General features: G+C 37.9%; 1 protein-coding gene across 1 annotated transcript in view; it reads left to right on the top strand.

The window, feature by feature from the left end:
• Nucleotides 1–26,862, top strand: part of LOC150075238 (uncharacterized) — a 75,552-nt gene that overhangs the window by 8,186 nt on the left and 40,504 nt on the right. The window contains exons 3-4 of the mRNA XM_090388409.1: nt 7,511–7,548; nt 15,446–15,582. Coding sequence (XP_090244535.1) covers nt 7,511–7,548; nt 15,446–15,582 — 175 coding nt within the window. The remainder of the gene's footprint in view (nt 1–7,510; nt 7,549–15,445; nt 15,583–26,862) is intronic.

The raw sequence follows: 26,862 nt of genomic DNA, 5'->3' as shown, positions 1-26,862 counted from the left end.
GTTGAAGGAGAAGTATGGGGAGAGGGGGATGCCAGAAACTTTGCTCTAGAGACTAAACATGGGTTTCACCACTTCAAGCCTCCAATAAGCAAAGTGGTGGTATTTCACCGGTTGATGAAAGTCATCTATTGTAAAATTTAAAACAAAAAAAAAATAATAATAAGCAATCAGTAATGACGATCATGGCATGTACAAATTTCACAAGTGAGACATGGAGTAACAAGCAAAAAAATAGAAAGAGAAGATTCTTATAATTTATTTATGTTTTTTTTTTTTTTTATATGACTGAAGATTTCAGTGAAGGGGACGCACATTTCACCATAATAACGTAAAAATACACAGAATTCCAGCTATTGATATTTTCACAAATGCAATAAGATAGAGTTTACTACCCGTTTATAATTAGATGCACGAACAGAGAAGTCCAATAATACGGAAAGTGCAAATTGTTTTATGATAGTGACCTCCAGAAATGTGCTTTAGTAAAATGTTAGCTAGCGTGGGGTGATAATAGTGAGTTTTCGCCTTAACCCTGTGAAGCTCTTTACAGAAAATTTCATCTTGACAGTTATCATGGTGCTGACAGAGAATAAGTGAAAGCGGTACTAGTAAATCTACCAAGAAAAGGAAAGCGATCGATTTGGATCAGAAAATTAAACTAATAAGAATGTATGAAAATGGTCAAAGATTAACAAGTATCATGCTGAATTCAGATTTGTCAATAATAATATAGTAGCAATATGTTATTAGCCATTCCCGAGTTACGTAAAACTCGACGAAGTAAGAAGTTACGTCTTATGTTATGATAGTGACCTCCAGAAATGTGCTTTAGTAAAATGTTAGCTCGCGTGGGGTGATAATAGTGAGTTACTCTTTAACCAGGAAATCAATTATCCGGGATTTTTTTTTAACACCTATCCCGGAAAATTGAGAGTACTGTATTTTATATAACTGCCATTTATTTGGAAGATAGGGCACTCAAATAAAATCCATATACTTTGCTCCATTCAATCTCTGTTATGGGGGTCTTTGTCTTCCACTGAAGACAGGCTTAGTAATTGATCTTAAGACTTGGGCTTATGTTCAACTTAAGACATACTGTTATCTGCATTTCTGATTAAGTTGCTAATATCTTTTTAAATTGTATAGTATCATCCAAAAAGGTGAATCCAATATTCATTTTAAAAATCTGAGACACTTCCAATTCAGGTGTTTTGAAGTTTACTGGTTTCTTGTTAGCTGGCAGGGTTTTTATTACTGAACTCATGCTAAACATACATTTTAGGAAAGCTTTTGATACTGTTGCACATGGAAGACTACTATACAAATTGGAGCAGTATGGCATTAAAGGCCAGTTCCTGCTAAAGATAAAGGGACAGTTGAGTGGAAGAAGACAAAAAGTGGTAATCAATGCACACTGCTTTTTGAGGACTAATGTTATTAGTGGAGTCCCCCCCAGGGTTCTGTGTTGGATCCATTGTTGTTTTCGGCGCCTCCGTAGCCAGGTGGGAAGGAGCAGCAGTGCGTAGCACACGCTTCTTGATTAGACCGAGGTTCAAGCCCGTCACCACCAAATACGGAGGATGCGGAAAGGTCAGGGAATGACCACCGCATACCCCCTCGGAGCAATATGGCCTTAGTTGCTAATGCTCTTAAAAACCAAATAACAAATAACCATTGTTGTTTTCTATATTTATTAATGATATCGATGAAGGTATATCGGGCTTAATGTCCAAGTTTTCAGATGATACAAAGGTTGGCAGGGTTGTCAATGACACTAATGACTGTATACTACTTCAACAGGATCTAGAAAAGTTGAGCAGACTGGCTGAGAGGTGGCAAATGAAGTTTAACATTGACAAATGCAAAGTACTGCATATAGGTAGACGTAACCCCAGAGTAACGTATCAACTGTGTGGTAGAGAATGAAAAAGATCTGGGAGTAATTGTGCAGTCAGATATGAAGTTTTCTGAGTAGTGCAGACTGGCTGCAAGAGTAGCTCATGGGGTCTTCTCAATGATGTACAGGAATTTTTCTATCAGGGATAAGGAGGTGATTGTCCCCTTGTATAAGGTAGTGGTCAGGCCACACCTTGAGTATTGCATACAGATCTGGAGGCCTCATTTTAGGAAGGATGTAGAGCTGCTGGAATGAGTACAGAGAAGAGCAACGAGATTGGTGAATGGAACAAAAAGCTGCTGTTACCAAGAAAGGCTTAAGTTCTGCAATTTGTAGCATTTGGAGATTAGGCACCTGTAAGGCGATTTAATTGCAGTGTATAAGACCTTGAATGGTTTGAGCAAGCTCAATGCCGATGGGATTCTTCCTCTTACTCAGATTACTCACCTGAGGGGACATAAATTCAAATCAAGGAAAGACAATTGTAGAATAGATGTGTGGAAATTTGCATTTAGCCACAGGTTGGTTGATAGTTGGAATAAACTTACATCTGCTGTAGTGGAGGTCAACAACTTGAATAAGTTCAAGGCAGAACTACACAAGCATTTGGAGTGAATGGATGGGTGAAATGGTGAGGTTTATTTATTTATTTTATTATTTATTTTTTTATTTCATTATTTTTGGCTGATGCTATATAAGCTTGCTTTCTTGCATCATGTGCCTCTAATAATGCTAATATTTTTGAATTCCTATATTCATGTCGGTTAGTTTATTTTTGTATTTAGATCAACATTTGGAAGTGGTAGATGATTCTCATCAACCGGTGCCATACCACCACTTTTCTTATTGGAGGCTTGAAGTGGTGAAACCCATTTTAGTGTCCAGAGCAAAGTTTCTGGCAATTTCCCTCCCCACTCCTTTCACCTATGAACATTACTACTAATACTAATATAAAATAACATTAATAATACACTACTATAATATAATACTAATACTTATGAGTACTCTAATACTCAAACTAGGTTGTAAATGACTCTCATCAACCAGTGCAGTACCACCACTGTATTACACAGAACAACAAATTTTGGGTCTTATCTTGTTACTGGCATGAAAATAAGTTTATTTTATAGATTTTTGGGTGCTAAACATGGAAATATTGCTTGAAGTGGCTCTTGTTTTAAAAAAAATATATAGTTTTTTCGTTTTTTATATTTATACAAAGGTATTTTTTACTTATATCACAGTAAGATGTAGCTATAAACACATCTATATCAAACACTGGACTTTTTCGCATTTCACTTGTATTCAGCTTCGGGAGCATCCCTTTCCACCATCCAACAATAATTGGCTAACGTGGTGGCTCTCCATTTGCTTTTATATTTTATCCTTTGCTGCAATGTCTTAATGGAAGCTCTCAATATGATTATCACTGACAGTATCACAGTTTGGAAGGAAGAAATCCAGGTGTGAGTGCAAGAAATGCATCTTCAATGACATGTTGCACCCCAGTTTTTTGTAAGAAGTAAAGTGTTGAGGGTCTTTCAGCACCGGGAGATGGGGTCTTTCTCCCCCATCTCCATGTTTGTGTCATTGTCTGTGTATCACAGTACTCTGTGAAGGCCAGAGATAAAAAAGAACAGTGTGTCTGTGTATTGTTGTTCCTCTGGCCATTTAGCTGTTGGGCAATTAGTGGATCCCCATTCGCCACCCTCAGCCCCGTGGGAGCAGACCAGACATAGGGGCTGCATTGAACTCTGGCAGGCCCTGCCACCTAGTTTCCGAAGATTTCAGTGGCAAAGGCCAAAAAAAAAAAAAAGTGCGAGTATAGGTAGAGTAAGGGGTTAAAGATTGAAGAGGGGTAGGGAGCAGGCAGAAATATGATGGTGAAAGGGAAAACTACTCCAGGTTCAATAGAGATGTATCTATCAGGTGAGGCGCCTTCGTAGCCAGGTGGGAAGGAGCAGCAGTGCGTAGCACACGCTTCTTGATTAGACCAGGGTTCGAGCCCGTGACCACCAAATACGGAGGATGCGGAAAGGTCAGGGAATGACCACCGCATATCCCCAGAGCAATGGGGATATGGCCTTAGTTGATAATTTTCTTAAAAACCAAATAACGCAAACAAACAAAAAAAAATAATAACTATCAGGTGAAAATAAGGGAAAGGGAAGTGGATTAAAGTGGCAGTGCAAGGGTGCACTGCCACTTTTGAGTTTGCCACATGACAATGGTCATATCTCTTTCTTTGGATGTTGTCAAGTCCATTGAGAAGATCCAGTTAAGGATTGACTGCAGTTAGGTGTGTAGAGTCATGTTCAGTAGGTATGGTCAGGAGCTAGTTGTCATGTCTGATGGTGAGACTCCGTTCAGGATAGGGTTCAGGTCCAGTGTCACTTCATAGTCAACACCTAGTTCATATGCCACATTCAGTCAAAATATTCAATTACCAGTGGAGTTGAATATTCCATGTCTGGTGATGGGATCCAGTTGAGGATGAGAGTCCACTGTAGTGTGCAGTGTTACCTCTTAGAGCTGTCAGCCATTGAGTGCATCCCAGTCAATTGGTGCAGACAGAGTCAATTTTCCTTGTTTAGGTTTAGTGGAAGGTTCCAATTCATTCCATCACAGAGGCTCGACAGAGGCAACTGCCAGCATCAAGTCCTGGAAAATGTCATTCGTTGGAAGAACACCTGCTGAGAGAATTCTGTAAATGCTGAGTAGTCTTCAGGGCATTCAAGAAGTTAGTGCTCCCGGTTCTTAGGAGGATAGTGGATCCTAGTAATGAGAATGCACCTGAGGTCTTCATACCATTTGCATGTATACATCAGATGCTCTCAGCTCCCCAAGTGGGGCTGCAGCGGCATAATGAATCAACAGTGGTGAGCACATGAAGCGTTTCCTTAAAGGGCCCATGCTGAGTAAGCATATAGGTCGCGTGTAGGCCAGGGGAGAGCCAGCCAGTTGATTTAGGATATGCAGTATGCTGGAAAAATTTTCTAGTTATTTCACCTTTAGTGGAATTGCTCCAACTACATTGCCAGATGTGCTGTAGATCTGTGGTTAGTCGCTTCTTTTCCTGTTTAATGGAGTTTGCAGGCTCCGTTGTGAAAGCCAGGCATGTTGCTGCTTTGCCTTTCGAAAGTTGGTATAATAATAGGCCTATTCTTACTATTTCCATGTCCATTGGAAGCACGCCGGCCAGCACCTGAAGAGCATGGGTGCTGACCGTACAAACAACCCTGGTGATTGTGAGCAAGATAGCACACTATATGGATTCCAGTTTTCGTATATTTACAACAGTTTGTGCTTAGGAGTATCAGACCTCAGAGGCATAGCTAATGATTGGTAAGAAGACTGCCTTGTAATATAAAGAGACGGTAGGTTTTCACAGTCCCTAATCCTGGTGTGATACTCTGTTAACAAGTACAGTGTAGTTCTGTATTTTCTTCTGATAAATAAATTAGATAAATTAGATGCAGAGTGAAAGTTAAATTCCTATCAAGGATGATGCATAGGTGCTTCAGTTGAGTGTTTAGTTTCACCATTCGTTCTCTTATTTTCAGCTGTGGTGGCCTTGCAATATTCAGATTGCCTTTCAGCAAGATGGAACTTGTTTTCTCCATTGAAATCTGTAGGTAATTTTCACTGGCCCATTCCTGGAAGGTGGCAAGAGCTGTATTTCCAATAACCTCAAGCTGCTGGCTGCTATCTGCTGTGAGGGTGATGATCAAATCATCTGCATAGACTAGGGTGGTTGTGTTCAACAGGTCCATATTTAGTAACTTGTCAAGAACAAGATTTTAGAAGAGGGTCCCCCGGGACAGATCCCTGGAGACAATCTCTGTGAACTGGGTGCAAAACTTGGCTGTAGGGTGTCCTGACTGTAATGGTTCTTTGTGAGAGATAGCTATTTATGGAGGTGCCTCCGTAGCCAGGTGGGAAGGAGCAGCAGTGCGTAGCACACGCTTCTTGATTAGACCGGGGTTCGAACCCATCACCACCAAATACAGAGGATGTGGAAAGGTCAGGGAATGACCACCGCATATCCCGGAGCAATATGGCCTTAGTTGCTAATGCTCCTAAATAACAAACAAACAAACAGCTATTTATGGATTTATAAAGATTTATTGGGATATGGGCTGAGCATAGCCTGCCAAGGACGACTTGACCACCAAAGCGAGTCAAGCACCCTGGCAAAGTCTATTGAGATGATCAAGAAATATTTCCTATCAGTGGCCGTTGCAGACTTGATAATTTTCTCCAGGACATCGATGGCTGAGCTGCCCTTCTTAAAGCCATATTGATTTGGCGACTGGAGGTGTGCATTGCTGTAATGGGCTGTGTATGAGTCAGGTGTAGTTATAATGGAAAAATAAAAGCAGATTACATAAAATTAAATAAAAATAAATAAAATAATATATTTTTATTTAATTTTATGACAGGTCAGCACCCATACACATACATTTATCTAATCTATTTATCCATATATATATATTATTTTTTTATTTTATGTATTATAGTTAACAGTCGCAAGATAGTCTCTAAATGGCTAAATTTAGAGAATGTAAAACTAGAGTTTTATTAAGTGTTTTGGTAAAGTTATAATCTTAGTAATTAATTGATAAAGTGATAATTATATCTGGTTTTCACTTCTGTTAATGGCAGAAAAAGAACACAAATTCAATTAATTAAAAAAACAAACATGATTGAATTCAACTTAACACACTGTATTTATTAATTAACTTGTTGCTGTGCATATTGGGTTCTTTGATATGAGAGGAGCAACATTTCTGTGCTACAGGTTATTTGGAAATTGTTTCTGATGGGTATATTCTTTTGTGGCTATAGTGTATCCATCTGCAAATGGAATCTTCCAGTAGAGTCATGTGCTGTGTCACAAAGCCAGAACTGTACAAAAATTATTCCAGGAACATGTGAGTGAATTCAGCCTAGCAGTTTCAGTGATCTCTCCAGTCACAATCTCAGTCCAATTGAGCCCTTCTGGGATGAGGCGGAAGTAGAGACCTTCCGCCTCATCCCAGTTGGTTGAGACCTTCAACCATCCAGTTTGCAGCAGCTAAAGGAAGCAATTGTGGCAACATGGAAGCATTACTGTGGTATGTTTTTAACACCTCAGAGAGTCCTCAGAATCCATGCTGTTCTGAGAGATATAGAGGGACCTGCATACTATTTGCAAGGAAGCTGCAGGATTTTGCTGCACTGGGCAAAAATAAATAAATAAATAAATAAAAATACATTTTTATTAAGCAGGTTTACTTAATGAAGTGGCCACCCAGTGTAGTGTCAGAATGCAGAATGAAATTATAAAGGATATGTTTAACTGTTCCTTGCCTATTAATAACTGAAAAATCCCAAATTGTCTTTTTAAAATCAACCATGTGGCCACTTTCGGGTTTTTTTTTCTTTGCCATGGTTAATAGGGTTAATAATAGGGTTAATAGAGAGTTAATAAATAACCCATATAAAATGAAAAGTACAGTTATTAAATTGTAAATAACTTTCTTTCCAGTTTGTTTGTTAGACTAGTTTTTTTTTTTTAAATAATTATTTTGATCTTAAACTGAGGTTTGTAAATTTTGCTTCTTTTAGGAGTGGATCCTATTCTTAATCACATTGCAGAACATAAGGTAGGTAGATATTTTTATATTTATAACACAGGATAAGATTGTTACAAGCTGTGTAGAAGTATTCTCTGTTTACTTTTGTTTTATAACTTAAAGGCATACTGTTCTTCATGTGTTTTGGCCACTGGTGATGGGAGTGAGTCATTCGAATAAAGGAAGAATTAGACAAATTACACCGAGCCAACAATTTTAAACTTTTTTCTGATAACACGAACAAAATCAACTGATTTTGACTAAATTGCATGTGCTGAAAACGAAAATGACAGTAGAAAGTTCATAGCGCATTACATTTTCATGTTATGGCATCATGCTCCTTTTTTCCAAAAATTGTGAATTTTTACTTATCTAAATGTACTTTACTACTTTTCTTGTAAATTAATTGCTTGAAATAGAAATGATGACCAGTAAACATTCCAAGTGGATAAAAAACAAAATATTTAAGCAATTGACCCACAAAAGTGGGGGCAAAAATAGGAAATCGTACTACTTACAGTTATTTTTACCTCTTGTGAGCAGACTGGTCCTCCCTTATCAGAAACCAGCAATAGTCACCCATCATCCTTGGTACCTCTGCTCCATCGAGTGGATATCTTGGTGGATTCGTTTCCCCTGCTCATCACTGACAGATATCCCAAGTTGTCCAGAAAGAAGCCCAGGTACGAATGTAGGAAGTGTATCTTCAGCAACATTTGGCGGTGGCGCCTCCGTAGCCAGGTGGGAAGGAGCAGCAGTGCGCAGCACACGCTTCTTGATTAGCCCGGGGTTCGAGCCCGTCACCACCAAATACGGAGGATGCGGAAAGGTCAGGGACTGACCACCGCATATCCCGGAGCAATATGGCCTTAGTTGCTAATGCTCCTAAAAACCAAACAACAACAACAACAGCAACATTTGGCATCCTAACTTTTGATAGTTATGCAACAATTCTATAAACTCTTTATAGTTCTCTACTTTTTTTATTCCAAAAAAACCCACTAACAACAGCTCTGAAGGATTTCCATGCAGCTAATTTAGTGTCATTAAGTTTTAGTTTCAAAGATTTTTTCCTTTAAAAGCTATCTAATTTGTGGACCTACGAATATACTCTCCAACTTTGGATCACTAATTTTTGGAAACTGGCTTTTTAAGTACTTGGAACTTTTGCAAAATTTTTCATGAGACCCAACTTAATGTGCAAAGGCGGGAGAAGCACCATTTCAGGTTTCACTAAAGGGGTGCATTTGATGTTGAGTTTCCCGGGAACGTATTCTTCTCTGATGGGCCATTCTTTTACAATATAATGATGTTCTACTGCTCAGCTATCCAATAAACACAGGAAACAACAATACTTAATAAAACCACCCTGTAGTCCAAGGAACAAAGCGATTACTTTTAAATCCCTATAGATTTTCCAACAATATTTGGGCGCCTCCGTAGCTAGATGGGAAGGAGCAGTAGTGCGTATCATGCTTCTTGATTAGACTGGGGTTCGAGCCCGTCACAACCAAATACGGAAGATGCGGAAAGGTCAGGGAATGACCACCGTATATCCCGGAGCAATATGGCCTTAGTTGCTAATGCTCCTAAAAACCAAAACAACAACAACCAACAATATTTCTTATAGTTTAAGGGGGCAGGTATGGGCGTTTAATAGCAATGACATGCTATCATAGGTTTCTTTCATAGCCACTGAATGAGCCACTGGGACTGACAGTTTGATATTACCATTGTGTATCAAAACTACTTTTAAACTGAGTTTAGAAGAATTGATGAATAATTTCCATTCTTCAGGATTGTGTTCAAACCCTAGTTCACCTATCAATCCATTTACAGACACAAAGAGAACCTTCCATTTGATAATAACCCGCAAACTTTTCATTTCGGTTTCTAAACATAGAAATCCTCAAGGTTTATGCCAGAAAATTCCACTGTTGCAACCTAGAACCTAATAGCTCAGCCTGTTGCTTTGAAAGATTTAAATCCCTAACCAAATCATTAAGTTCACTTTGCTCAATGGGGTTTTGTCATTTTCAGGATTGTAACAAAGAGATCTGCAGATATTAAAGGGGCATGTATGGGCTCTAGTGACTCTTGCTCTTCTTCTGGAATAGTGATTTTTTCACAACTAGGTAGAGGAATAGGGAGTTCCGGTATGTGTAGTGCTGGTCTTATTGCAGATGGAAGGTTAGGGTATTTTATTTTAACTCTGTTTTTCCTTGAAAACTTCCTAGTATTATTTATGAGGCAGAAATAATAAGCTTGTTTATAGTAATATAACTCAGAGCAGCCACTCCTCAGGGCCATAAAACTAAAAAGAGGTATTAGTATACCATTAAACAACGCAGATATGTCTCTTTTGTTACAATAAATTGAAACGGGAAAGGTGTGATGTTGGACAATTTTGGCTGATTTTGAAGCTATTTTATGTTTTTTTTTTTTTTTCAAAACTCTTTTTGCATTTTTTTCTAAAAAATGTGACATGATAGAAACTTTTTACTGTCATATTCGTAATCGGCACATACAAATTAAAAAAAAAAAATGCTTGCTTTCACCCATGTTAGCAAAACCTTGTTGACTAGTGTTATTAGAGGGGATGGATAGGTGAAGCAGTTGTTTTTTTTGGTTTATTTTTGTTATTTATTTTCATTAATTTATTTCTTTATTATTATTTATTTTTTCTTTTGTTTTTTTGGCCATTGCTGTATAAGCTTGCTTCTTTTGCATCATTTGCCAGTACTAATACTGTACTAACTCTTTGTATTGCAGTTAGTGGTTTATACTTTAAGTAAGGATACTTATTAAATCTAATGTATTTAATCCTAAAAAATATTATGCAAATGGTTGTGTGGATTGCTGATAGAGACCCATTTTAAATGGTCATAGTGAAAATTTTCCCAATCAACAATAATAATAGTTTAAAAGTCAAATATGGTACTTGTCTGTTATGTTATGGTGCCTCCGTGGGCAGGAGCAGCAGTGCATAGTACACGCTTCTTGATTAGATCGGGGTTCGAGCCCGTGCCCACCAAATACGGAGGATGCAGAAAGGTCAGGGAATGACCACTGCATATCTCCGGAGCAATATGGCCTTAGTTGTTAATGCTCCTAAAAACCAAATAACAAACAACTTGTCTGTTATCCACCTGCTATTGTAAGTTACAAGTATGTCTAACCTAATCTAACCAGTGTATGTTTATGTGTTTATATGTATATTTATTGTATTTATTTTATGTGTATTTACCTTTTGTAGTTTTAATTATTATGTAAGTTTAATAGTGACAAAGGTTGCATTGCTAGAGTGGTATGTTGTAATTACTGGTGTGAAGATAATAGGAACAAGTACTTAAAATATTGTATTTATAGTGATGGCAATTTTTTTTAGAAAATATTTTGTGATTGTGCTCTGCAACTGTAGTACATATAGTTGCAGAGCACTGCAGTTATATGCATTATAGAAGTAATATATAATCTTAAGAAGGGCAAAAAAAAATTAAACAAAACTTACTTTCGTAATGTAAATGGCAAAGTGTCTTTTTTTCCCTCTAACTTTCAGAAGCATATAATATGGCCACATTTATTCTTTTTTTTCCCCTACTGGTCATTAATATTATAATGAATACAATGAGAATAGTTATTTGTTTTTTAACCTTTCATCATTTGCCCATTGAATTTAATAAAGATATTCACATGGCTTCTGTGAGATACCTCTTTTTCTTTTAATTATAAAAAATGAATTTTTAGCCTTTTTATTGAATTGAAAATAGTGATCTATTAATTATGATTTGCTAAACACAATTAAAGAATATCTAAAATGAAAATAAATGAGTATGACAAGCTAGGACTTGTGCTTTCTTGGAGTCTAAAACTGATGGAACTGATATTTAGATGCCACTGATATAGGTGAAGTGGACTGAATTTTGGCAAGGTTCATTCATTCTGTGACAACCAAATCCTTTACTTGCACTTTCATGATGGGACTGTTAGTAACCCTGGGTATAATCCCTGTGTGCAAGTCCTGATAAATAGCACCTGGTATTTTGGAGGTAACCACCCAGGTGTGAACCAACGTAAGCAGGGGTCAAGGACTGGCATCCAAACCACACAACAGAGGAATGCCACCCCTCTGCGTTACGTGGAAAATGATGAAAGAAATGAAGATTTTTTTTTCTTTTTTTATGAAACCCCAAGCACGAGAGGCATTACAACATGTAGTATTACTACCATGCACGGGTTGAAGGTTGAGATGATGGAAGAAGATACTTTTTGACATTAGACTTGAATTTCTGTAGAGTGTAATTTTGAGGAAAAACATATGAAGGGAGGTTGTTCCAGAAAAGTGAAGCTGAAGGCATAAACGAGGAAGAAGAAAAGTGTATATTTTACGTCTAGAGCATTTTTTTTTAATTTTCAAAAGAATTAATTTTTTTATTATTATTTTTAAATAACTGATATTACATATTTAATATTTTAATTTAATTTTTTATTAAATTAAAAATAAGTTATATCAATTGAGTATTGCAATCCATTAAGAAAAGATGAAATATTGGTATTGGCCAGACAGAATTCAGAAACACCCAAAAGTTTTCTTTCAGAAATTAAAATGAAGAACGGTGCATGTCAGGTGCATGCCACTGATTATGCAGTATGTTTCGCACCACTACTGCTGGTGTAAAGATGTAGTATAGGATTGTCTTGGCAGGAATGTAGTTATATAGAAATCACAGTATGGCTTTGTTAAATGAACACCTTGTCTGAGCAATCTTATTAGCTATTGTTATGCAGTAATGCAGTAACAACGGAATTGAATGCAGAAAATAATTTGATACTGTTCCACATGAAAAACTACTGTACAGATTGCAGCATTAAGGGCAAGATACTGCTAGGGATAAAGGGATAGTTGAGTGGCAAGAAGATAGGGGATGACAATGAATGGGCACCACTTCTTCTTGGACTAATGTTATTAGTGGCATTATTTAATATTTCAATTTATTTCGATAATTATTATTTATATTTATTTATTCATATTGATGAAGGCATATCAAGCTAATTTTCTAAGTTGCATTTGCAGCAAAGGTTGGCAAGGTGATTAGTGAGAGAAATCATCCTCCTAGAAAAATTAGGCTGAAAAGCTGAAATTAAAATTTAACAACATTAATAACTGCAAAATACTGGATATGGGTGGCAGTTATCCCTGAAAACAGCTGTGTAGTACCACTCAAGGTTGTGGAGAACAACCTTCCAGGACCATGCCACAGACCTGGCAAATAACTGTAAAGTTGATAGAAGTACAGGCTGCAAACCTACTTAACATCAATATGGCAAATGCTGGATGATGTCTGACAAAGGAGACGTTACACGAAGGTTCTTTCTGAACTTGCAACAGGTGTACCCAAAATATCCGACATGGCTCTGCCCTAGTCTTCACGTCACCTACTTTCTCACAGGACATGGAGCTATCCACCACAAGCTAAACCTCCTCGGACTGACAGATAACCCAGCTTCGTACTGCTACACAAGTGTGAGCTGTACGAAGATCTGCGCGGACATCTCATCACACGAGTCCGGTTCAGCCCCAAAAATCAGGAGCACTACTTACTGGAGGACGAGAAAACCTACAATGCCCTCACCAACTTTGCTCAGTGCTCTTTGCAAGACGCCAGACTCTATCTTTGCTGGCAAATCTAGAACAACTAGGATAAATACAACAACAATCACAACAAATGATGAACAAAAAGAAAACTGGACTGCACTCCAGCTGTGACTAAACTCCACTCTCCCAAATACTTATCCATGGATGGGACATCGATTCCATTTTAGAACTGTTAACCAATCACATTGCACAACCTACATCGACTACAATCGGACCTTCGGGAGTCCACCCTGACTGTAACTGAACCCTGTCCTATTGAACATCGACTAGAGGATGGACCTGGATCCTACAAGTAACTATCTAATAAAAGACCAAGCAGGATCTGCACAAATGTCAGTCAGACCTGGACTCAAAACCTGGACAGAGATACCTTCACTGCACTCCTGGGAATCCCGAATGGGGCAGTCCTGGCACGCGGACTGAAGCCACCCCACATCTATGCCCTGTTGGCGATCAGGGCCGGCTCTCTTGCCTGGCCTACTTTTTGCCCTTCCCTGGCAGGGGGAGGAGACAGGCCTGTTGTCGCCTCCCTTCTTTTCCTTCTGATGGGGCATGAGCATGCCACACTGTAAACTGGAGTTGTCTTCCCTATCGGCTCCATACTTCTATCTCCTCCTAGCCTTCAGTCTCCCTCCTCACTCTATCTGCCACCATTTTTTGACCTTCTCCTAGCACTTCCCCTCAATGCAATCACATTTTTTTAGGTCCTAGCCACCGAAATCTCAGGAAATTAGGTGGCAGGATCTGCCAGAGTAAACTTAAACTGCTAGGTACCTGGTCTTCCTCCACGAGATGAAAGTGGAGCAAAGTTGGGCCTCAGTAGGGGTCTGGTAGCTAAAGGACCAGAAGAAGAACAACGGTACATGACATTACACATATACAGGGCCCATACACTTTTAAATCTCTGGCATTTCCAGTCATCTGGTACACCCACAATGTGAACTACGTGGAGCTAGGGAAACTGCTGGTGCCATTTGACCCTAAACACACATTACACTTCACAGGTTAACAGAAACTTATTGGACTAAGAATATTAAGCATTCACATGTTGATACTAATGTATGATTTTTTTCTTTATTTCTAGTTTTTTTTTAGTTTGTTTTTTTTGTAACATTTTTTCAGAGTATCTTCCATAAACTGTTTTTACTGTGTATGGAAGATTATTTAGATTGTGGAAAAATTTTTAGATTGTCTTATAAACTTGCAAATTTATATAAATAAATATAGCTGATACTTATATATACCATATCTAATACTTTTATATTTTAGTAACTGTTGTGATGCCATTGTCTATTATACCCAGTGGGTGTAGTGCACTATATTGCTACAGATTGGGCCTTTTGGACAATCAGCCTTCCAATTGCTGTTCTATATACCATTATTTCCCTAGCCGGAGTAAGTCCTTGTTTTTGGTCTGCCTCTTGGCATGTTACCATTCATTTTTGCTTGTTTTTTTTTTTTTTTTTTTTATTTCCTCATTTGAAATATGCTCTTGCTTTTATCTGTAATAACATTCTATTTAATGTTTTTAAAATTGATTGCTGAATATGCTAATTTTTCGTTCAGCCCTTTATTTTATTTTTTATCAAGCTCTCAGCTTGATAAAATAAGCAATAAAAACCATGTTATAAATAAATAGCTATTTTTGTATTTTAGCTAACTTCTCTTTTGCTCTAAATAAATCTAAGTAGTCTCCTGCATTTCATGTTTTACTTATTTTGTTGTTTTTTTCGGTCTCTAATTTGCCGTCTTCATTGAAGGTTGTTCCTAGATACATAAAATTATTAACTTGGTCCAGTTTTTGGTTAAGCTGATGCTCTAAATTCTATTTTCTCTCTCAGCTTTAATAAACTTTTTTTTTTTTTTGTGCAACTGATTTTCATGTAAAATTTTCTGCAACCTATATCTAATTTATTCAGAGAGTCATGAAGATCTTGTAAGCTACTATTCAATAGCACAGTATAAGCTGCATATAATAACGATTCAAGTTTTACATGTCACACTAATCTTTGTCAGTAATTTGTATTCTTTTATTAAACGGTCTGAGAAATTTATAAAAATAAGTGGTGATAAGTGGAGCCATGATAGTGAAGCTGCTCTCAAGGTCTCCTCTGCTTCTTCCCCAGCAAACAGAATGAGGACCTTTTTCGAGGCAGTATTGTCTGCCCCTTCAGTAACACTTTGTAGAATTATATATACTATAAAATTCAATTTATTTATTATTTAAATCATCATTGTTGTTTAGATTAACTGTGTTTTCTGTGTTTACAGCTAGTCCCCTCATTTTTGTTAACACGACATACCAGTTCTTTGTTTAGTTCTGCAATGGCAGAATATGTAGTTGGCCAAATATTAAATTGGGAGCGAAAGTTTTTCTCATTATGGGATAATCAAAAGACAAAGACGTGGTAAGAATTGTGCATTTTAGTAATTTTTAAGCTCTCCTAGAATTAAAAATTAAACAATAAATATGAACAGAACATTTCTCTGTTTAACTTTTTTAGAAGGTTATGGAAATACATTTAATAAGAGTTAACTAGTATTAAATTACAGAAATGATCATATGTTCTTAACTGAACCTTCTTTGGTGATGTTATTCTTTAAAATAAATCTATAAATGTATAATGTATGATTAATATATACAGAAGAATGCCATTACGAAGAAGGCTTAAGTTTTGCAAATTGAATCGTCTGGAGACTTGGCACCTACGAGGTGATCTGATTGAGGTGTACAAGGCCTTGAATGGTTTGAGCAGGCTCAATTCTTCCTCTTGCTCAGATTACAAACCTGAGGGGGCATAAACTCAAATTGAGGAAAGACAGTTGTAGAATAGATATGCAGAAATTTGCCTTTAGCCAGTGGGTAGCTGATTGCTGGAATAATCTTCCATATGTTATTGTGGAGGTTGATAACTTAATTAAATTCAAGGAATCAAGGAAGAAGTGGACAAACTTTTGGAGCAAATGGATGAGTGGAAGTTTTTTTTTTTTTTTTTACCTCTGTTTGTTAGCAGTAAGTTTTCCATTTTGTAATATAGAACTTTAGTTGGTCAACAATGTATTATTCTTTGTGTAACCTAACAATGTGACCACAACAAGTGTTGCAAAATCAAATGAATATGGCTCTGCTATACACAAAAGGATGGCGAGACATGTGACCCGTGAGAAATTGAAGTTTCATATATGTGTAATATTTAAAAGTATAAAACATGCAATTCTTTGGTTGTTTATTTTTTGAATCATAGTTACAAGAAAGAGAATACTAATATGAAAGTTTTGCTGAAACAGTGCCTTTATATTCATTCTTTAACTGATTTGTAAAAGGTTATAATTTCACATTGATGCAAGTTTTCATTTGTATTAAATGAGTTATTTACTAATTGGCAGTTTGATGTAGGAAACTAAAGAAAACCTTTAAACTGCTTGTATTTTGCTGGTGCCGACCGGGCTAGCCGGGTGGGTAAAGTGCCTGCCTGGCAACCCAAAGGTCGCGGGTTCGAATCCCGCCTTGGATCAAAGTACTGCAAAAACCTTGGGAGGTGCATTATGACCACAAAAGCCGATGCGCCAACAACTACCAAAAAAAAAAAAAAAAAAAATTTGCTGGATACGAAGAAAGACTGAACACTTTTAAAAGATAAGCACAATCTACATGACACAAGCATTGTCTGAAGAAAATGTGTATCAAGTCAGTTTTGAGCTCAGTAAGCCAGTGTGGTGTGCTTTGATATGCAATTATGTTTCTTTTAGTATCAACCAGAAAGGGAAGAATTTAGCTTGACAAGCTTTTTGGAGGTGTTAATTTGCTGTGTTGGCTTAGCAAGATACAAGGCAGAAGGATCTATAGAATTAACAAATTGGGTGAGTAATTGAAGTTAAAATGGATTAGAAATTAAACTTATAAATGCTATTATATTGCAGTAAATACATTTATTTGAAAGCATAATGTTACATTGCCTTTCCCAGCATTTTGGCTTCATATAAAGTAGACTGATGGCCAGTTACAAACAGCTTTTTTTTTTTTTTTTTTAATGTAAACCCCAAACACGAGAGGTATTAGAACCTATAGTACTTAGTACCGTGCTTGGGTTGGAGGTTGAGAAGACGAAAGAAGATATTTGTTGACATTGGACTTGAACTTCTGTAGACTAATTTTCAGGAAATATGTATGAAGGAAGGTTGTTCCAGAAAACGGCAGTTGAATGAATAAACGAGGAAAATGAAAAGTTGGTTCTGTAAGTTTGAAGTTGGACAGTAAATGGATGTTGACTGGTGGCGGCATGTGTTCGGACTGTTTTGAAAGAGAGAGCGGGAATTACAGAAGCCAATTCCGAAGAACAGTGCCCATGGAAGTATCTGTAGAAAAGGCATACAGCAGAACCAGTACGTCTATGAGACAGCGAGTGGAGAGACTCTGTTAGAGATGAATCATTAATTAACCTAACTGCCCTCTTCTGAATGGAATCAAGAAGCCAGAGAGAGGTTTTGGGGGCACCACCCCAGATGTGGGAACAATATTCCATGGCAGGGCGGATTTGCGATTTATACAGAGTGAGCAGCTGTTTGGAAGAAAAGTAATGCCAAGGGCTAAAGAGAAAACCAAGTTTTTTAGATGCAGAGGAAGCAATATTTGTAATGTGCTTGTGCCAAGAGAGATTAGAAGTCAGGGTAATCCCCAAAAGAGATATATCATTTTGCCTAGAAATTGCAGTGTCACTAAAGATAAGATAAGCATAGGAGCAGGAGAATCCTTTTTGCGAGATATAAGAAAAGACTGAGTTTTAGAAGGGTTGAAATGAACTAAGTTGTCTTTGCCCCACTGGAGAAATACCTGAAGACTGGCATTTAAGGAATTGGTAGCAGATTTTCGAGAGGTTGAAGCTGATTTAACAGGGCAAGGTTTCTCAAAATGGAAAGTGGAATGCAATGTGCTGTCATCGGCAAAACTATGGATAGGATTTCCAGTCAATGGAAGAAGGTCATTAATATACAAGAGGAAAAGGACTAAACCTCGGGGGACACCGGCATTAGTGGAGAAGTTAGAAGACAGATAGCCATCTACCATCACCTTCAGTGAGCGATCAGAGAGAAACCTGGATAACCAATTACTAAAAACAGTTGGCCAACCATAAGATGGAAGCATGTTTAGAAGACCTTTATGCCAAACACGATCGAAAGCCTTTGAGATGTCAAGAGCAACTACTTGTGTATCACCTAACCTTTCCATTGAATTAGTCCATAAATGGGTAACATAAGCCAGAACATCACCAGTGGATTGACACTGATGGAATCCATACTGGCGATCGTTGATCAGACGGAAGGTTTCTAGGTAGTTTAAGAGTTGGTGATTAATTGATTTTTCCATTACTTTAGAAAGAGTAGAAGTAATTGCAATGGGAAGATAATTGGATGAAAGGGATTTGTCACCCTTTTTTAGGAACTGGCTGGATATGAGCAAATTTACAAGCAGAAGAAAAAACACCTTTTGGAATAAGAAAGTGAAAAAAGGCGGCAAAGAATAGGAGTAAGTTCAGGAGCACAGGTTTTGAGTACAAGTGGAGAAATACCATCGGGACCTGGAGCTTTCTTAGCATCAAGATTCGTCAAAATCCTTCTGATATCCTTTTGACGTAAGACCACAGGAGGCATTGAATGGAGCGTGTTGGGAATGGTGGGAGGTGTTTACCAAGATCATTAATATATGAGTTGGAAGAAAATGAGATGCTAGCAGGTCAGCTTTATCTTTGGCTGAAGTGACAACAGAACCATCTGGTTTGGACAGAGGTGGGAGCAGAGATGGGCAAAAGGTGCAGTCAATAGCTTTGGCAAGGGACCAGAATGCTCGGCTACCATTAGGGCAAGAAGCAAGTTAGCAAGTTTTCTACTCTTAGCTTGTTCAAACTCTAGTTTGGACTGACTAATAACTGCTTTACAATTGTGGCGAGCTTTAGTGTAGACAGAAAATGAAATTGAAGAATTAGAAACAAGCCAATTATGATATGCAACATTCTTCTCTTGAACAGCCTTAGCACATTTTTTGGAAAACCTAAGTTTAGATAAAGGATAAGATTTTAATGTGGGATAAAGGATTCCATTTCTGCAAGAATAATTTCACTGACACGATCTGAGCAAATGTTGACATCAGAAGTTTTGAAACAGTAATCCGACCAAGGAAAAGAAGAAAAGAAATCTCGCAGGTCATCCCATTTTACATTCTTGTAATGCCAAACAACATGAGGTTGGGAATAGCCATGAGATAAAGGCTCCATTGGAGAAGAGACAATCACAAAGTTGTGATCTGAAGTGCCTAAAGGACCTCTCACTTCAACCATGTACTTAGAAGGGTTGTTTGTGAGAAAAAGATCAAGCGTGTTGGCTGTATGATTAGGATTGTCCGATATTCTTGTAGGTAAATGAACAATCTGTGCAAGGTCATTAGTAATTGCAAAAGTCTCAGCATCTCGACCAGCTAGGTCGATGTGACTAGAAAACAGAAGCCAGCTGGAGTTGTGAACATTAATATCACCAAGGAAAATTACCTCACTGTTAGGAAAGTTGGACTGGAGAAAGTCAAGTTGCAATGAGAGGAAGTCAAAGAGCTCCAAGTGATTAGTGAAGTTGGGAGAACGGTAGAGGCAACAGATGAATTTTACACAATGAGGTAGAGAGATTTTAAGCCAGAGAAGATCAAAGAGAGTAGATTCCAAATTGCCAAGGCTCTGACAGAGAATATCAGAACAGACATATGCACAAGTACTACCTTTGAGGCAAAAGGAATCATACAGCGAATAATTTGGTCATCCGAGATGAGCAGTAGTTGAATCAATCGATAACTGAGATTCTGTCAGAAAAAGTACATGGGGTTTGGCAGACTGGAAGTGGAAATGGACATCGTTAAGATTAGAATTGAGACCACATATATTTGTGAAATGAATTAGGAAGTGCTTGGGAGGTTTAGATCTTTTCGCAGATAAGCTTGCTTTATTAGTTTGACAATTCATGGTGTATTCAATAGTAAGAAAAAGTGGGTGGGACATGCTGTATGAAATAATGAAATTTTTGGATATGGTGTACACGTGGTAAGAACATAATGTGGCCTCCACAATGCTCCCCGCATACACACTACCTGGACTCCCTCCAATCACTATCTGGCAGAGTAGAGGTAGCAAGATTATACACTAGCTGATCCGGAAGCCTCCTAGAGAGTTACCAATAGGTTCGGTCCGGTGTACTAACTAGCGGCCCGCCTGTGAACACCGTTTTAGAGCTGTACCCTCAAAATGTAAGGAATATTGGATCTCGCCACGACGTTCATCATAACCTCAAAAGTCATCAATCATACTGCATGATGGAAGAGATAGGGAAGGGTTGACCAGAACTTAGCTCTAGAGACTAAACATGGGTTCCACCACTTCAAGCCTCCAATAAGCAAGTGGTGGTATTGCACCGGTTGATGAAAGTCATCTACCACCTAGTACTGCCTGGTAACATAGAGGGGCGGCATTCCTTCATGTTGTGTGGGCGCCACACCTCGACCCCTGCTTACGTTGGTTCACACCTGGGTGGTCACCCACCATGTACTTGTGCATGGGGGTTATACCCAGGATTACTAACAGTCCCACCATAGTGAAGGTGCAAGCAGAGGATTTGGCTGTCACAGACTGTCCGGACTTCGCCGAAATTGGGTCCACTTGACTTGAGTGTCACCCGAATATCAGTTCCATCAGCGTTTTAGACTCCCAGGTAGCAAGTGCAGCTTGTCTGGCATATCTGAGAGAATGTCTGTGACGACCTCAAGCTATCTTTCTTCCTACTATAATGACATCACTCATAGAATGAACTCCAACTTAAATATTAATATCCCCACCACACAGCATAGTAATATGTTAATACCAATATTTAATTAATCCACTATATCAGCGTTTCCCAAACTGGGGTCCGCAGACCCCTGGGGGTCTGTAAACAAGTTCCAGGGGTCTGCGAAACTGTGGTTGACCATATATATACTGTGTGTGTGTGAGAGAGAGAGAGAGATGCATATGTTATATATAGGGGTCCATAAACCTTTTTTCACTAGATTACTGGATTTCAATTTAATAATAGTAATGGCCGAATCAACTAGGGGAGTGTGGTTGTGAGAATGTGAATGTAACGTGAGTTCAGTGCTTGATTGGCCTGTTCTGAAACTGTTGTGGTGATAATAGGCCCGCTTGTTAGACGTTTTTTTGGAACCGTATTTGATGTTAGTGCTTCCGTTGTAACAGACGTTGTAATTTTGTTGGCATTTAATTTAATTTTGTTGGCATTTAATTTAATTTTGTTGGCATTTTTGAAAGGGTCCATAGATCTCAGTAGTTTGGGAACCACTGCACTATATCTTTACCATTATTTCTGTTTTAATGTTTTTGTTGTCTCTTCTAATATAAAATGCTTCTTTGATTTTTCTTTTTGTATAAATTTTATTCCTTCCTATTAATTTTGTGTGTAATATTGTGTTTTTGGGTGTTTATTTTTGTGCATTTTTTTATGCTTTGCTATCTGTGTTTCTAATCTGCATTCTGTTTGCCCCTGTGTAATTGCAGCAGGAGAGAGACAGCTGTTTGTAAACAGTTCTCAGTCTAGTTTGGATGTGACCAAGATGCAGGGAAAGGTGCGTAATGCTACGTTAAATAAATGTATTTATTATGGTGTAATAGTGTTTTTAAGTTTAATTTATAGATGCACAGCCTCCATAAAGAAAGCAACTCATTTAATGCCATGATTAACTGAAAATGAATTATTTATTTATTTTTTGTATGCAAGATCTGTTCATATTGTTGTCCAGCAGTCAGACTGTTGAGAGATACATGAGCTTAGTGAGTTTAATAAAAAAATTAATGGTAATAGCTTTAGAGATAGATCAACTGTAAGGTGAATCAGTTGTGTTAATGAAATATTAGATTGACATTCAATAAGTTATAGAATTTTCTTAATATACCAATTGATTTGGCTCAAATTTAATAGCAAAAGCTTAATTGAGCGGTACTCACCTTAGTATAATCTGCAGTTGTTACTTAGGATGGATGAATAATTTAAAATTGAAAAGTAGGAATAATTTAGGGTTGAATGGGCCAAATGAGGTTATGGGTTGAAATTAAAATTAAAAATTAAGAAACGGGATTAAAATATGCTCAAGGAAGTATAAGTGCACAACTTCGTCACCGGTTGTCATTGAAGAATAAGTTAATTACAGAATGATTAAAAACTCAAAGTTATAAAAAACCGGGAAGGCCAAAAGTCATAACGAGTTGACTTTCGTTTGTTGAACGTTTTCAGTTGGCAATAGTGAAGTGGGGACAGAATGCGTGTATTTAAAACAATTTCTATGTTCCTGTGATGCTCTTTGTGACATAAGGTATAAGGTATGTTCGTGTCAGACGGCACCTGGGATTTCTCCCATCTCCGCGTGTGTTTCGCTGTATCGAGGACAGTACACTGTCAAGCCAGAGACTTGAAAGTGTGTGGGTCGTGTCTGTGCAGTGTGATATGTTGTGCCCATTGTTTATCCGGCTTATTGGCTGCCAGGCCCCTAGTGGGGCCCGACGTTGCCCATACCCTGCCACGTGGAGGCTAGCCGGGTGTATCCAGTATCACAACAATTTGCTCTGGCAGGTCCTGCCACCTAGTTTCCTGGGATTTCAGTGGCTAGGGCCTATTAAAAAAAAAAAAAAAAAGTTTATGCATTTGACATTAATGCTTAATGGGATTGCTGTTAGGAAATTGCTGGTTAGGGTTGAATACTAAAGAGATGTGTTAAAGGCCAAATAGGTCAGACAAAATTTTGATGTTATTAAATTTAGACATGTAACGCTAGATAAAAGCTGATAGTGTTAGATATCTTAGAGATTTGCACAAAACCGGTAGAATTTAGACGTTGGTTATAATTTGGCGGCATTGTTAAGGCGTGTACTCGGTCGATTTAGTGAGAGAGAGGGGGGGGGGAGATTGAAGACTGGGGAGGAAACTTTGTGACATGTGGGAATCTCAGGTGCGTGAGATTCCAGACCGGGGAAAGGTTGTAGGGTAGTTTGGCATTTATGACGTTGAATTTGGAGTGGCGGCGGAACCATTCTATGATGAGGGCTTCATACTGAAAAATTTTATAACTGGATTTCAATTTAATAATAGTAATGGCCGTAATAGTAACTAGGGGGGTGTGGTTGTGAGAATGTGCATGTAACGTGAGTTCAGTGCTTGATTGTCCTGTTCTGAAACTGTTGTGGTGATAATAGGCCCGCGTGTTAGACGTTTTTGTGGAACCGTATTTGGTGGTAGTGCTTCCGGTGTAACAGACGTTGCAATTTTGTTGGCATTTAATTAGGTATACGATGTTATTCATATCATTAATTTGATATTTGTATGTTTCTTTGTATGAATTGAACATCGATCCGATTTTGTTATATGCAGAAAATGTAAGTGTAATGTCGATGCCTTTAAACACCTGACGGAATTGCTCAGCAAGACTACTGCAGTAAGGGAGAATGATACATGTGTTGCTGCTTGTGTTATGTTTGGTGAATTATTGGTGTTATTTTTGGCAATAGAAATTATACGTTGGATTAATTGAATTGGGTATTTCCTAGAGATGAACTTTTCTGTGAGATACTGGAGTTCGGTAGATAGGTCTTCTTGTGTGGAGCTGTATTTGATGGCATTGTGAATTTGGCTATAAAGGACGGCTTTTTTTGTACTAAGAGGATGGTGTGATTCGATGCAGGTATTTCCCCGTGTGTGTGTTTTTCCTAAAAATTTTGGTTCCAAGTTTAGTACCTGTTTTACAAGCAGCAACACACGTATCGTTCTCCCTTACCACAGTAGTCTTGTCGAGCAATTCCGTCGGGTGTTTAAAGGCACCGACATTACACTTACATTTTCTGCATATAACAAAATCGGGTCAATGTTCAATTCATACAAAGAAACATACAAATATCAAATTTGTATGTTTCAAAAAAGTTTCAGCATTTCTTATTAAGTTGTTTGGACCTAACCACTAAACGGAATTATTAGGTATTTCTTTTGGTCTTGGTGTGCCTTGAAAAAATTACTGAGACACTAAGGGCGCTGTGAACCGAGAAAGTTTGGGAACCTCTGGCATAAAATACACAATGAAGAAATGACTGTTGTGGAAATATTTGAACAGTGTTGACTTTCTCTTTTCATCGGTCAATTTCCGATAGCCGACAACAATCTTCTCTGGGCCCTGGCGAAATAAATATCGCAGAAAACCTCAAACCTTTTGTTTGGGGTTCTCTGCGATACGAAAGATTTCATCTAATTCTTTTACCGTTATCTCCTTCGCGGTAACATTTTCATCTGGCTCATTTAAAAATTTGAATTTTTATGCAAGTGTGCATTGACTTTATTAGCAGGAGACAAACAAATAACACGTCTTCTTCTGATGGTTGATGGAACACACCGAGGCGGGCAGCAGGCAAATGTTTGTTTATTGATCGTACGACTCGCGGTAAGCTTAACGTGCGATTCAAATCTTTTTCAACTATCGCATAAAAAAAAAAAAAAAGATCGCATTAACTGGAAATTTGCATCGTGTAAAGTGAAAAGTGGTATAATTTTTCAAATAGCGTTAACTGAAAATCGCGTTAATCGAACTTGCGTTATGTGAGGCCTGGCTGTATTTAATATATTGCAGTAACCTTCCCTAATGCCACACTGCTCCAATTTGTACATAGGTCTTTCAAGTGGAACATTATCAAAAACTTTTCCGAAATCTAAATATGTGACTGAAATTATTTTTTGCATCAACATTTGTTACTGTGGTATAGTATCCATTCAGATTGGTCAGACAAGATCATCTCTAAACAACTCCATGCTGTGATTGCCATATAACTGCATTCCTGTCTATATTGTCCTGCATTACTTTTTTAACCAGAGGCAACCTTGTTACCTCTCTAACATGTTGGTGCAGAAAACAGTAATCGAGTAAATCCATAAAACTGCTGTCTGAATGACCAGCTCACTAGTTACAGTGAATATCTGAAATATTAAAGTTCCCCATTATAAGACATTCTGATTTAGTGGCCCACTGTCTGTTCAGTTGCTTTATACTTGTCACTGTTATTTTTCCTATAACACATTCCTACTGTCATTTTTGTTTTTCCAGTGTTCATGCCACACCTAACTGATTCAACATTGCATTCTCCACCTGTGTTAACTGGTACACTGCCTTAGATTCTAAGTACTTCTTAACCAAGAGGATAATTCTAACCCCACTTCCTCTTTCCTGTCGGTCCCTTCTGTCCACGTTTTACTCACTATATTCAAATTCCACATCCCTTACTCTAAATGGCAATATGCTTCTGATATCCCTACAATGTCTATATTTGGTGACTGACCAATATTTCAAATTCATCAAATTTTGTTTACTATACTCGAAGTACACATGCACTTGTTTCTGCTCTTAGTACCCCTACCACAGCCAATGTATTCACTTCATGAGCAGGCCTCGAATTCCCCAACACCTTGCTTTCCATGCTGCTGCATGTCTCGGTAGCAGTGCAAAAATCACTTCCACCTCTACCTGTGGCAGCTGTTAATCTTATAATGTGTATCCCTCCCAAACTAGCTGTTTTCCCACCCATTTAACTCTACCTCAGCTCCTTCTGTTTAAGTGTATCCTATCCCTGTAAAAACAGTCTCTCTCCTGTTAACAATCACAGATTATGCTGAGAAAAATTCTACCCATGAAAAATTCTATCATGTACTTCCTCCTATTGTGTCTGAGTAGAATTGTAGACACTGTCAAATTTAATCCTAACTCATGACTTTTTCTCAACATTGCCTGGGTGCCTCCGTAGCCAGGTGGGAAGGAGCAGCAGTGCGTAGCACACGCTTCTTGATTAGACCGGGGTTCGAGCCCGTCACCACCAAATATGGAGGATGCGGAAAGGTCAGGGAATGACCACCGCATATTCCGGAGCAATATGGCCTTAGTTGCTAATGCTCCAAAAAAACCAAACAACAACAACAACATCAACATTGCCTGTTCTTCTTAAATAAATGATCAGATCTACTGTCCTTAATATCATTAGTATCAACTTGTAGCTACACTACAATACCATCAGCTTTTGTTCCTGGCAAACACAGCCTAGCCCTCTTCCACCAAAATGTATTTTCCATTTCCCTTGATAGTGGAGTCCTTGACAATAGTTATGTCTTGTAGCACCAGCACTTTCTGCCGTGGAGAATGTTGTGTCATGTGATGCATACATGTAGTCTTCAGTGTTTCTTGTCCCACTTCAGGTAATATAGCAAAGAGGTGGAAAGTAGCACATTGTATGTAGCTCTTTAATTGCAAGATAACTGTCATTGATGGTTCCCTCCTAAGCATGATTTTAGTCTTAATGATTTAGTCTTAAATATTTTAGTTTGTGGCATGATTTTAGTCTAAATTTAATTTAAAAATTTACATGAGCTAAGAGTATGAGTATAATAATGCCAAAGTATTCCTAGGTAATGTGGTAGCTGTATGTACTAATCTATGTTTGTAAATAACGTTATTGACTTTCTAAATACAAAAGTAAGCTAACATACATTATTAGGATCATCAGACTATTGCAATTTAAAGCATTGAAATTAACTACTATGGTTTAGCACACTACAGTTTACTAGTTATGAGATACAATGTTCAT

Source organism: Mastigoproctus giganteus, chromosome 14 (genome assembly GCF_048544385.1).
Source record: "Mastigoproctus giganteus isolate SK-2022 chromosome 14, ASM4854438v1, whole genome shotgun sequence".
Lineage (NCBI taxonomy): Eukaryota > Metazoa > Arthropoda > Arachnida > Uropygi > Thelyphonidae > Mastigoproctus > Mastigoproctus giganteus.
This window is presented reverse-complemented; position numbering and strand designations above follow the sequence as displayed.